The sequence below is a fragment of the Mustela nivalis genome, assembly GCF_964662115.1.
Source record: "Mustela nivalis genome assembly, chromosome: 1".
Taxonomy (NCBI): Eukaryota; Metazoa; Chordata; class Mammalia; order Carnivora; family Mustelidae; genus Mustela; species Mustela nivalis.
The window spans coordinates 190,785,362-190,799,398 of record NC_139020.1 but is presented as its reverse complement, the minus strand read 5'-3'; the positions used below and the strand labels follow the sequence as shown (position 1 = coordinate 190,799,398).

The following is a 14,037-nucleotide window of genomic DNA, read 5'->3' as shown; positions in this document are numbered from 1 at the left end:
TTCCATCATTTAAAACAATTGAATAAGTCATTCTCACAGATTTACTTACATGATAGTCAGCTTCAGGAAGTTTAATACCAGGAAATAGGTCACTAGTTATTCCATTAAATAAGGGTATATCATGTGATAGAAACTTTGGTTCATTCACATCTTTAATTGATCGAAGAAGCTAAAATCATCCAAAGAGTGCAACATAAGTTACCTGCCCATATTCCCTCCCCTCCCCACCACTAAAAGTCAAAGTTCCTCTCACATTGCTCTATGGAATCCCCATACTAAAATGCCAACACTATGATTATCAAGCCAGAAGGTCCTTGGATTCACATAAAGTATAATGAATAACATCACCCCAAAAGTACTATTTCAACCTCACATAAAAAGGTTCAAAGCCAACAGCTCTCTTACTTGCCTCGTTATAGCTCCCAATGAACTTTCCTTAAAAAAAAATTCTTTTTAATTAAAAAACAATCTCATACTAAAGCTTTCACAACACATATATTTAATACTTACTAGTATATCTTCATTTTCATTTGGAAATTTTAGTTTTAGGTTTCCAGCAGCCACTAAAACTGCTTTTACTGCTCGCATTCCATAGTCATAATGAAACTGTGAAGAGAGCTGCTCTGAGCAAAGCCTGTAGGTCATCACTATCTTCACAGACAGAGGTTTCGCATTCAGAAATCCATAGGAGTAGAGGGAGATTTCTGCTATGAGGGCATAGTTTGGAACCATCATGGCTACTGTTCTAAAAAGAACCTGGAGTATATAATGAATAAAATATATTATTTATATAAGGGAAACCGTTTTTAAAAGCTAACCACAAGCCTCCCAAGAGAATGCGATGATATTCAAGTTTATTCCCCTAAAGGAGCACCTTTTCATTAATTCTGTGATTTTTTTTTCAATAGCACGGTTTCATATACTTTAATAGGTGTTAAAAACCTAAAAAAGTTTTTAGAGGTTTACCTTATGAGGGATGGCAAAGGTAAAAGGGAGATTCACAAATACATGTGAGAAAATAATACCACTCTGAGTGGATTGTGCTGTTACATTTGATTAAAATTACACTCTTATAAAATATTACCTTAAGATTGTCTGGCAATTCAGAACGTCCCGCGTAGCCAGGATTCATGGTAATGGCTACAAAACAGTTTGGATTGAGCTTCAGTTCTGTTCCTTCAAAAACAAACACTTCCAGTTTCTGTTGAATGGCTCTCTGAATGCAAAGGATCTGTTGAGCTACCACTGACAACACTTCCAACTCAATCCGATTAAATTCATCAAAGCAAGCCCAAGCACCAGAAGAGGCCAATCCTTTAAAAAACTAAGAACAAGACAAAAGCAATGGAGTTTTCTCACGAAGGAGCATCATTTGTTAAATATTGAATCTTTTAAGTCAAAACTGAAAATGAAACCCAGTAATCCCCCAAGTATAAAAACAATGTCTTTACCCCTAAAACTGAGGTTCAAGGAACACATAAACATTCAGATAATGTTTAAACTTGAGTTTGTTTCAGTTTATCCCGTTGGATCCAGCTGTAAATTTATAACATTAATATGCAACTTTGTACCTTTCCCATTGCTAGATAATCTAGCCCATCTGAACAGTTGAACACCACACACTGGACAGCAAGAGCTTTAGCCAAGTCCTTGGTCGTTTCAGTTTTTCCTGTCCCTGCTGGTCCCTCTGGGGCTCCTCCGAGGTTCAAATAGAAGGCACCTATCTGAAAAGAAAAATGTATGTGAAAAGAAATTCATGCTTAAACAAAAAGAAAAGAAAAGAAAAAGAAATCCATGATTAACTGAAAAAAAAAAAAAAAGAACAGAAAACCTATGATAGACCATTGCTTACAAAATTGATTTAGTCTTATTTGTAGCTTCAAAGGGGCAGTAATACAACTAGATTGTTCAGTTAATTTTTAGCATCCACTTCTCCAGCTGCACAAGAAAAATGTATCAAAATCACCTTATATTATAATACCTCATGGGTATCCCATTTGCCTTTACAAACAAAAGAGAATCTAGCCTTGAGGTATTAACATTGGGTCAGAAGGCTTTGACTAGAGATAGTTGTGGAGACCATTAATGACAATCTCCATGGCTAGATGCCAAGGGCCAACACCTGCAAATGAGTGTTGTAAATAGAGGTCCATCAGTTGGAAGAAAAACAGATGACCTATTTACACAACTTGGTCCATAATTCACCTGGCTATTGCACTCCACTCATGGTATGCTCTCCATTCCTACAACACTGTTCTGTAGTTCTCCTCCAGGAATGATCACTTTCTACCTTGCATTGCAGTTGATTCTGTACACTATTTTTTTTCTCTCTCAATTGGTCTTTAAGCTGCTTGAGAGCAAGGTCAGGAGTTTCTGAATTCTTCCTGTGTCTCCTTAACAACTAGAACAGTGGCTGGAAATTTTTAGAAGCATATAAATTATAGTCAACTCCAACTGTGGAGTTTGTTTCAAGAGAACTAGTGTTAAGTGTGAAAATTAACTCCTTTTAGAAAAAATCAGGTTAAGAGACCAAAGTTGTACATATGGTACAGGTAAGGCATAGATGGGAGCTCCCATCTATGGAGCTTAATTAATTTCTGCTTAATTTTGCCATGAACTTAAAGCTGCTCTAAAAAAAGTCTATTAAAAACAATTTAATAATAAAATAAATTTTGATTAACATATCTTATTTTACATTTACTAAAATAAGTTTATTAAAAGCAGTGTCAATATTTTACCTTTCTTTATAATATATATACCCAAGTTTATAATAAATGCTATACTATTAATGCCCATTAACTTGACTGCTGGAAACCTCAGGTTCTCCCAAAATACTTACAAATGGGTTCCCTTTATTGCAGACAACGGAATTTTTGTCAGTGCATAGTGTTCTAGACAAGTGTTTAGTGAGATTCTGATCTTACAACTCAAAGCTCTAAGCTTCCACAAGTATTCACAGCTTCTAATTTTTCTGAGGCCCCGTATAGGACACAGAGGCTTGAGATTCATTTACACAACAAATATTTAGGGACTGTGTACTTGTTCACCCCTAGAGTAGAGAACAAGACAGACATGGTCCCTGCTCTCTGGCAGCTTCTTGAGAAAGTGGAAGTTTTGGTGAAACATGTTATCCTAGATGCACTGACACTTTTTATTGGCCATTGTACCCATCCCTCAATTGCTGTATCAGCTACAAATAGCTCACAACTGTTTTTTTTTTCCTCCTAAGAATTTCCCTCTACTAATAGGAGCTACCTTACCCATGTCACCTGGGTGACTCAGTTGTTAAGCATTTGCCTTCAGCTCAGGTCATGATCCCAGGATCCTGGGACTGAGCCCCACATTGGGCTCCCCCCATCAAGGAGTCTGGTTCCCCCCCCCCCCACACTCCCCTCTGTTCCCTCTCTCTCTCTCTGTCAAATAAATAATAAAATCTTAAAATAGGAGATATTTTATCCACAAACACCTGAAAGCATACTCACACCCTTGTTACTGTTAAAACCATCAGTTATCTTACCAGCAAAAACAGTTTACTCAGGAATGGAAGACCATTGCAATTCACACCATGAAAGCTACTATCAAACCATGGGCAAGTCCAGAGAATGCAGGAGAGGAATGCTCCTTTATAGAGGAAAGGGAACGATGGGAGGGACCATTATAAACAAGAAGCCCATTGGAAGAAACTGGGAATTCCAAGTGTAGTAGCTTTTTATTGGCTGATTTGTGACAGTCTTTCATTGGCTGGACTCTTCCTTAAGAAGAAAGTCCTTAATCCTGTCTGGGAAGTCAAGTATATACTTCTTCCTGTCATGAATGAAAGTACCTCTCTTCCTGTTGGTTTTGCACAAGGAGTGGTAGTAGGCCTTGAGAGCTTCTCCTTCTGGCCTCTCAACTCCATTTTAGTGAGGTTTCCCTTCCTTAATTTTCATACCTCTAGCCCCAGGTGTGACTGATAGTCAATGACCATAAAGAGATATAAAAGCCAGGCCCATTTGCCTTAAAGTGGGGTACACCCAGGATGCATTTCATGCTCCAAAGCTCCCCATGGGACCAGGCTAAGCCTATACTTCTGTTGAAACTACATCTTTATTTAGCTATCCCCACCTATTTTCCTCACTTTCCTACAGGTTTTTACTGAGGACATTCCCCAGTAAATCATTTGACCAAGAATTCTCATTCTGTCTCTGCTTCTAGAGGACTCAAGGACACTTGAATTTTACTTACTCAGCACAGGTGGATTGGTATTTCTTGATGCTTCTCCTCAATTCCCAGGTAGTGTTACCAGATTTAGCAAATAAAAATACAGAATGCCCAGGTAAATTTTAATTTCTAGGCACCTGGGTGGCTCAGTTGGTTGAGCCACTGCCTTTGGCTCAGGTCATGATCCCAGAGTGCCAGAATCGAGTCCTACATTGGGCTCCCAGCTCCACAGGGAGTCTGCTTCTCCCTCTGACCTTCTCCTCTCTCATGCTCTCTCTCACTCTCTCTCTCAAATGGATAAATAAAATCTTTTAAAAAATTTTTGGATTTCAGGGGATGCCTGGGTGGCTCAATCAGTTAAGTGTCTGCCTTCAACTCAGGTCATGATCCCAGGATCCTGGTATCAAGTCCCACATCAGGCTCCTTGCTCATGCTCAGCAGGGAGCCTACTTCTCCCTCCACTTGCCTCTCTCTGTGCCTGCTGCTCCGCCTATTTGCGTGCTCTCTCTCTCTGACAAATAAATAAATATATTTTTAAGACAAATAAATAAATACATTTTTTAAAAATTTTGGATTTCAGATAAACAATAATTGGTTAATATAAGTATGTCATGTGCAATATTTGGAACATACTTACACTAACAAATTATTCATCATTTATCTGAATTTCAAATTTACCTGAGAGCCACATATTTTATCTGGCAACCTTATACTCAGGTGGTTTTTGTTTTATATAGTCATAGCTTTATCTTCCATAGCTCAACAAGCTTAGTATCACCCCCTACATTTTCAGCTCTCTCCCTCCTTTCAGCAGAACTAACTTGGAGTTCCAAGGCTCAGATGGACTTTTCTCATCTTCCTTTCATGTCTCCCAGAACTCCACTGCAAAAACTGATACCATTTTCTGAAACTTCGGTTTTCTCTTTAAATCTCTAATACCTTCTTTTTCTAATTATCCCTAATGGGAGTGACTTGTAATTTTCAAGCATTGGTACCCAAACATTCTTGTATTCTACAAAAGGATCCAGAAATAAATATACATTACTATAATTTCATATAAAGGGATTTGGGGACCAGGAAGGGATAGCTCTATTCAACTATTACAGATAAGACAATAAAATGAGGAGGGGGAAGAGCAAGGTGGCAGATGAGTAGGAGACCTGAATTTCGTCTGACCCCAGGAATTCAGGTAGATAGTTATCAAACCATTCTGAATATCTACAAACTCAACAAGAGATCAAAGAATAGCAGCAATTCTATGAATGAAAAGTGACCACTTTCTGGAAGACAGAACATGTGGAGAAGTGAATCCAAGATGATATATGGGAAGATAGACCATGTGGCAGACCGACCACGGGAGAAGTGAATCCAAGATGGTATATGGGAAGATAGACCACAGGAGGAAGATAGACCAATAGATGGTTGAGTGGCTCACCAACTGAACCACCCAGGTGCCAGCTCCCAGCAAGTGATATAGCAGCAGAGCACAAAATTGGAACTTTTAGAAGTCTGCTCTGCTGAGAGACATCACCCCAGCAGCTCAGTGGGATTGGGGTGGCGGTGGCACCTTCATGGGGATGGTATGGCCTCAGGACCTGCGGGGTCACAGAAAGACCAGGGGTCTGAGGGTGGCAGAGCTCCCAGGTATTGGAGCGGTAAAGCCAGCTGCAGAGACGGAGCTGAGGAGGAGGCTCACAGCTTGGGGTTGCCATAATCCATGATCTGAGGCAGAGTCAGGCCACTAATCTTTGAGCAGGGACCACCACAAGAGGCAGATTCAGGGAGACTCCCTATACTCCCCCAGAGGAGGGGTGTGGGAGCCTGCCACAGGATTTGGCTTGGTTTGGAGACTCTAAATAGGGCCATGAGCCAGATATAGAAATGCTTGGTCACAAGCCAGGTGAGCATGGAGTGCAGCCAGAGACCAGGGAGACAGGAGTGATTGACTGCTTTTCTCTGAGGGAAAACTGAGGAGTGGTGCCCCAAGCTCTTGGACCCTCCTGGCCGGAGATTGGGAGGCCACCATTTTCATTCCTGTCTTCCAGAGCTATAAAGAAAGCATTCACCGAACAAAAGCTAGTGAGAGCAAACCCAAGCAGATTGATTAGCCTGGCCTCTGGCAAGGGCAGTGCAATTCCACCACAGGCAAAGACATGGGAGAATCACTGCAACAGGCCCCCACACCCCCCAGAAGATTAGCAATACCATCCAGCCAAGACCAAGTCTACTGATAAATGAGAATTGAAAACACCAGTGCTGGGGGAATACAGCACACATGGCTTTTTCCCCATGATTCTTCAGTCTTTCAAAGTTAATTTTTTAATTTTATTTTTTTTTCTATTTTTTAAAAAAATTTTCTTCTTTCCTGTTTTAACTAACATCTTATCAATTCCTTTTTAAAAATCTTATTTAATTTTCATTTTTACAGTCGGGTTCTACCCTTCATTTTATTTAACCTTACTTTTTGTGTATATACAGAAGTTTTTCTTTCTTTAAGATTTTAGGATACAGTTTATTTTTTTTAAAGACTTTATTTATTTATTTGCCAGACAGAAATCACAAGTAGGCAGAGAGAGAGGAGGAAGCAGGCTCACCTGCTGAGCAGAGAGCGCAATGTGGGGCTCGATCCCAGGACCCTGGGATAATGACCTGAACCAAAGACAAAGGCTTTAACCCACTAAGCCACTCAGGCATCCCAGGATACAGTTTCTTTAAAAAGACCAAAATCTAGTATATAGCTTTGTTCTAGTGTCCCACCTGATCACGTTCTCTCCTTTCCTTTTTTTTTTTTTTTTAATTTTTTCCTTTCTGGGGGTGCCTGGGTGGCTCAGTGGTTAAGGCCTCTGCCTTCAGCTTGGGTCATGATTCCAGGGTCCTGGGATCGGGCCCTATGTCTGGCTCTCTGCTCAACAGGGAGGCTGCTTTCTCCTCTCTCTCTGCCTGCCTCTCAGCCTACTTGTGATCTCTATCTGTCAAATAAATAAAATCTTAAAAAAAAAAGTTTAAATTTTTTCTTTCTTTTTTCAACCAACTTATCAATTCCTTTTTAAAAATCTTTTAAAATTTTCATCTCTACAATCATATTCCATCCTTTCTTCACATTTACGCTTTTTAAAAAAATATATATGTATATATATATATAAGTTTTTCTTTCTTTAAAATTTTGGGAAGTAGTTTCTTCTAACAGACCAAAATACATCCAAAATCTAGTGTGTAGCTCTGTTCTATACACCAGCCTGATCATATTCTTTTTTCTTTTTCTTTCCTTTTTTTCCCTTTCTCCCCCCCCCCACCCCCAGTTTTGGGTCTCTTCTTTGTTTAGTGTATATTTTTATGGGTTGTTGTTACCCTTTTAGCATTTTGTTCTCTCATTCATCTGTTCTTCTCTGGACAAAAATGACAAAATGAAAAAACTAACCTCCCAAAAAAGGGTGGGGGGAAAGAGGCAGAACGGATTGTCAGGGACCTAACCAATATGGACATTAGTAAGATGTTGGGAATAGAGTTCAGAATGACAATTATAAAGACACTAACAGGGCTTGAAAAAAGCATTGAAGTTACTAGAGAATCTCTTTCTGAAGAAATAAAAGAACTAAAATCTAACCAAGTCAAAAGCCAAAAGGCTATTAATGAGGTGCAATAAAAAATGGAGGCTCTTACTTCTGGATAAATGAGGTAGAAGAGAGAATTAGTGACATAGAAGACCAAGTGATAGAGAATAAAGAAGCTGAGAGAGAGAGGGAGAGAGATAAACAGCTACTGGATCATGAGAGGAAAATTTAGAAATAAGTGATACCATAAGACAAAACAATATAAGAATAATTGGGATCCCAGAAAGAGAAGAAAGAGAGGGGCAGAAGGTATAATGGAGCAATTATAGGAGAGAACTTCCCTAATTTGGGAAAGGAAATGGGCATCAAAATCCAGGAGGCACAGAGAACCACCGGTCAAAATCAATAAAAAATAGGTCAACACCTCATCATCAATAGTAAAACTTACAAGTCTCAGAGACAAAGAAAAAATCCTGAAAGCAAGCTGCTTGTGGACAAGAGATCTGTAATCTACAACATGAGATTGGCAGCAAACCTATCCACAGAGACCTGGCAAGCCAGAAAGGACTAACATGATATATTCAGAGCACTAAACAAGAAAATTTGCAGCCAAGAATACTATATCCTGTTAGCCTGTCATTGAAAATAGAAGGAGATAAAAAGCTTCCAGGACAAACAGAAACTAAAAGAATTTGCAAACACCAAACCAATCCTCCAGGAAATATTGAAAGGGGTCCTCTAAGCAAAGAGAAAGCCTAAAAGTAACATAGACCAGAAGGGAACAAAGACAATATACAGTGACACCTTACAGGCAATACAGTACCACTAAATTAAAATCTTTCAAAAGTTAGCCTGAATATAAATGGGGTAAATGTCCCAATCAAAAGACAAAGGGTATCAGATTTGATTAAAACAAATAAACAACAAGGAAGATCCCAACAAGGAAGGGGTTCAAGCACAGGGTACGGGGTCAAGGACTCAGCCTAAAAGAAAAGCATGAAGAAAGTCAGGATCTGAATAGACATATGGGTGATCTTTCAGCATAAAAAATGGTCTATTCTTTTAGTAGTTAGCCTTCAAATTTTAATACACCTTGGGGAGGAGTCAAGATGGCGGAGAAGTAGCAAGCTGAGACTGCTTCAGCTAGCCGAAGATCAGCTAGATAGCTTATCTAAAGATTGCAAACACCTGAAAATCAATCGGCAGACCGAAGAGAAGAAGAACAGCAATTCTGGAAACAGAAAAACAACCGCTTTCTGAAAGGTGTTTTCTTTTTTAAAAAAATTTTTTTTTCTTTTTTTTTTCTTTCTTTCTTTTTGAACCTCTTTTTATCCCCTTTCTCCCCACTCACGATTTTGGATCTCTTCTAATTTAGTTAAAGCATATTTTTCTAGGGTTGTAGCCACCCTTTTAGTATTTTACTTGCCCCTTCATTTACTCTTATCTGGCCAAAATGACAAGACGTAAAAATTCAACGCAAAAAAAAGAACAAGAGGCAGTACCGAAGGCTAGGGACCTAATCAATACAGACATCGGTAATATGTCAGATCTAGAGTTCAGAATGACAATTCTCAAGGTTCTAGCCGGGCTCGAAAAAGGCATGGAAGATATTAGAGAAACCCTCTCGAGAGATATAAAAGCCCTTTCTGGAGAAATAAAAGAACTAAAATCTAACCAAGTTGAAATCAAAAAAGCTATTAATGAGGTGCAATCAAAAATGGAGGCTCTAACTGCTAGGATAAATGAGGCAGAAGAAAGAATTAGTGATATAGAAGACCAAATGACAGAGAATAAAGAAGCTGAGCAAAAGAGGGACAAACAGCTACTGGACCACGAGGGGAGAATTCGAGAATTAAGTGACACCATAAGACGAAACAACATTAGAATAATTGGGATTCCAGAAGAAGAAGAAAGAGAGAGGGGAGCAGAAGGTATACTGGAGAGAATTATTGGGGAGAATTTCCCCAATATGGCAAAGGGAACGAGCATCAAAATTCAGGAGGTTCAGAGAACGCCCCTCAAAATCAATAAGAATAGGCCCACACCCCGTCACCTAATAGTAAAATTTACAAGTCTCAGTGACAAAGAGAAAATCCTGAAAGCAGCCCGGGAAAAAAAGTCTGTAACATACAATGGTAAAAATATTAGATTGGCAGCTGACTTATCCACAGAGACCTGGCAGGCCAGAAAGAGCTGGCATGATATTTACAGAGCACTAAACGAGAAAAACATGCAGCCAAGAATACTATATCCAGCTAGGCTATCATTGAAAATAGAAGGAGAGATTAAAAGCTTCCAGGACAAACAAAAACTGAAAGAATTTGCAAATACCAAACCAGCTCTACAGGAAATATTGAAAGGGGTCCTCTAAGCAAAGAGAGAGCCTACAAGTGGTAGATCAGAAAGGAACAGAGACCATATACAATAACAGTCACCTTACAGAAATACAATGGCACTAAATTCATATCTCTCAATAGTTACCCTGAATGTGAATGGGCTAAATGCCCCTGTCAAAAGACACAGGGTATCAGAATGGATAAAAAAACAAAACCCATCTATATGTTGCCTCCAAGAAACTCATTTTAAGCCCGAAGACACCTCCAGATTTAAAGTGAGGGGGTGGAAAAGAATTTACCATGCTAATGGACATCAGAAGAAAGCAGGAGTGGCAATCCTTATATCAGATCAATTAGATTTTAAGCCAAAGACTATAATAAGAGATGAGGAAGGACACTATATCATACTCAAAGGGTCTGTCCAACAAGAAGATTTAACAATTTTAAATATCTATGCCCCCAACGTGGGAGCAGCCAACTATATAAACCAATTAATAACAAAATCAAAGAAACACATCAACAACAATACAATAATAGTAGGGGACTTTAACACTCCCCTCACTGAAATGGACAGGTCATCCAAGCAAAAGATCAGCAAGGAAATAAAGGCCTTAAACGACACACTGGACCAGATGGACATCACAGATATATTCAGAACATTTCATCCCAAAGCAACAGAATACACATTCTTCTCTAGTGCACATGGAACATTCTCCAGAATAGATCACATCCTCGGTCCTAAATCAGGACTCAACCGGTATCAAAAGATTGGGATCATTCCCTGCATATTTTCAGACCACAATGCTCTAAAGCTAGAACTCAACCACAAAAGGAAGTTTGGAAAGAACCCAAATACATGGAGACTAAACAGTATCCTTCTAAAGAATGAATGGGTCAACCGGGAAATTAAAGAAGAATTGAAAAAAATCATGGAAACAAATGATAATGAAAATACAACAGTTCAAAATCTGTGGGACACAATAAAGGCAGTCCTGAGAGGAAAATATATAGCGGTACAAGCCTTTCTCAAGAAACAAGAAAGGTCTCAGGTACACAACCTAACCCTACACCTAAAGGAGCTGGAGAAAGAACAAGAAAGAAACCCTAAGCCCAGCAGGAGAAGAGAAATCATAAAGATCAGAGCAGAAATCAATGAAATAGAAACCAAAAAAACAATAGAACAAATCAACGAAACTAGGAGCTGGTTCTTTGAAAGAATTAATAAAATTGATAAACCCCTGGCCCGACTTATCAAAAAGAAAAGAGAAAGGACCCAAATAAATAAAATCATGAATGAAAGAGGAGAGATCACAACTAACACCAAAGAAATACAAACTATTATAAGAACATACTATGAGCAACTCTACGGCAATAAATTTGACAATCTGGAAGAAATGGATGCATTCCTAGAAACATATAAACTACCACAACTGAACCAGGAAGAAATAGAAAGCCTGAACAGACCCATAACCAGTAAGGAGATTGAAACAGTCATTAAAAATCTCCAAACAAACAAAAGCCCAGGGCCAGATGGCTTCCCGGGGGAATTCTACCAAACATTTAAAGAAGAACTAATTCCTATTCTCCTGAAACTGTTCCAAAAAATAGAAATGGAAGGAAAACTTCCAAACTCATTTTATGAGGCAAGCATCACCTTGATCCCAAAACCAGACAAGGATCCCACCAAAAAAGAGAGCTATAGACCGATATCCTTGATGAACACAGATGCGAAAATACTCAACAAAATACTAGCCAATAGGATTCAACAATACATTAAAAAGATTATTCACCATGACCAAGTGGGATTTATTCCAGGGCTGCAAGGTTGGTTCAACATCCGCAAATCAGTCAATGTGATACAACACATCAATAAAAGAAAGAACAAGAACCATATGATACTTTCAATAGATGCTGAAAAAGCATTTGACAAAGTACAGCATCCCTTCCTGATCAAAACTCTTCAAAGTGTAGGGATAGAGGGCACATACCTCAATATCATCAAAGCCATCTATGAAAAACCCACCGCAAATATCATTCTCAATGGAGAAAAACTGAAAGCTTTTCCACTAAGGTCAGGAACACGGCAGGGATGTCCATTATCACCACTGCTATTCAACATAGTACTAGAGGTCCTAGCCTCAGCAGTCAGACAACAAAAGGAAATTAAAGGCATCCAAATCGGCAAAGAAGAAGTCAAATTATCACTCTTCGCAGATGATATGATACTATATGTGGAAAACCCAAAAGACTCCACTCCAAAACTGCTAGAACTTATACAGGAATTCAGTAAAGTGTCAGGATATAAAATCAATGCACAGAAATCAGTTGCATTTCTCTACACCAACAGCAAGACAGAAGAAAGAGATATTAAGGAGTCAATCCCATTTACAATTGCATCCAAAACCATAAGATACCTAGGAATAAACCTAACCAAAGAGACACAGAATCTATACTCAGAAAACTATAAAGTACTCATGAAAGAAATTGAGGAAGACACAAAGAAATGGAAAAATGTTCCATGCTCCTGGATTGGAAGAATAAATATTGTGAAAATGTCTATGCTACCTAAAGCAATCTACACATTTAATGCAATTCCTATCAAAGTACCATCCATCTTTTTCAAAGAAATGGAACAAATAATGCTAAAATTTATATGGAACCAGAAAAGACCTCGAATAGCCAAAGGGATATTGAAAAAGAAAGCCAACGTTGGTGGCATCACAATTCCAGACTTCAAGCTCTATTACAAAGCTGTCATCATCAAGACAGCATGGTACTGGCACAAAAACAGACACATAGATCAATGGAACAGAATAGAGAGCCCAGAAATAGACCCTCAAATCTATGGTCAACTCATCTTCGACAAAGCAGGAAAGAATGTCCAATGGAAAAAAGACAGCCTCTTCAATAAATGGTGCTGGGAAAATTGGACAGCCACATGTAGAAAAATGAAATTGGACCATTTCCTTACACCACACACAAAAATAGACTCAAAATGGATGAAGGACCTCAATGTGCGAAAGGAATCCATCAAAATCCTTGAGGAGAACACAGGCAGCAACCTCTTCGACCTCTGCCGCAGCAACATCTTCCTAGGAACAACGCAAAAGGCAAGGGAAGCAAGGGAAAAAATGAACTATTGGGATTTCATCAAGATCAAAAGCTTTTGCACAGCAAAGGAAACAGTTAACAAAATCAAAAGACAACTGACAGAATGGGAGAAGATATTTGCAAACGACATATCAGATAAAGGACTAGTGTCCAGAATCTATAAAGAACTTAGCAAACTCAACACCCAAAGAACAAATAATCCAATCAAGAAATGGGCAGAGGACATGAACAGACATTTCTGCAAAGAAGACATCCAGATGGCCAACAGACACATGAAAAAGTGCTCCATATCACTCGGCATCAGGGAAATACAAATCAAAACCACAATGCGATATCACCTCACACCAGTCAGAATGGCTAAAATCAACAAGTCAGGAAATGACAGATGCTGGCGAGGATGTGGAGAAAGGGGAACCCTCCTACACTGTTGGTGGGAATGCAAGCTGGTGCAGCCACTCTGGAAAACAGCATGGAGGTTCCTCAAAATGTTGAAAATAGAACTGCCCTATGACCCAGCAATTGCACTATTGGGTATTTACCCTAAAGATACAAATGTAGTGATCCAAAGGGGCACATGCACCCGAATGTTTATAGCAGCAATGTCCACAATAGCCAAACTATGGAAAGAACCTAGATGTCCATCCACAGATGAATGGATCAAGAAGATGTGGTATATATACACAATGGAATACTATGCAGCCATCAAAAGAAATGAAGTCTTGCCATTTGCGACAACATGGATGGAACTAGAGCGTATCATGCTTAGCGAAATAAGTCAAGCAGAGAAAGACAACTATCATATGATCTCCCTGATATGAGGAAGTGGTGATGCAACATGG

The 14,037-nt window shown here is 39.0% G+C and overlaps 1 protein-coding gene across 7 annotated transcripts in view; it reads right to left on the bottom strand.

Annotated features, from left to right (window-relative positions):
- The window catches only part of DNAH12 (dynein axonemal heavy chain 12), a 228,390-nt gene that overhangs the window by 135,622 nt on the left and 78,731 nt on the right, over positions 1 to 14,037 (bottom strand). For all 7 annotated transcript variants that reach the window (XM_082738549.1, XM_082738550.1, XM_082738545.1 and 4 more), the window contains 4 exons: positions 1,572 to 1,724; positions 1,085 to 1,324; positions 511 to 756; positions 50 to 169 (listed from right to left, as the gene is read on the bottom strand). In XM_082738549.1, coding sequence (XP_082594675.1) covers positions 50 to 169; positions 511 to 756; positions 1,085 to 1,324; positions 1,572 to 1,724 — 759 coding nt within the window. The remainder of the gene's footprint in view (positions 1 to 49; positions 170 to 510; positions 757 to 1,084; positions 1,325 to 1,571; positions 1,725 to 14,037) is intronic.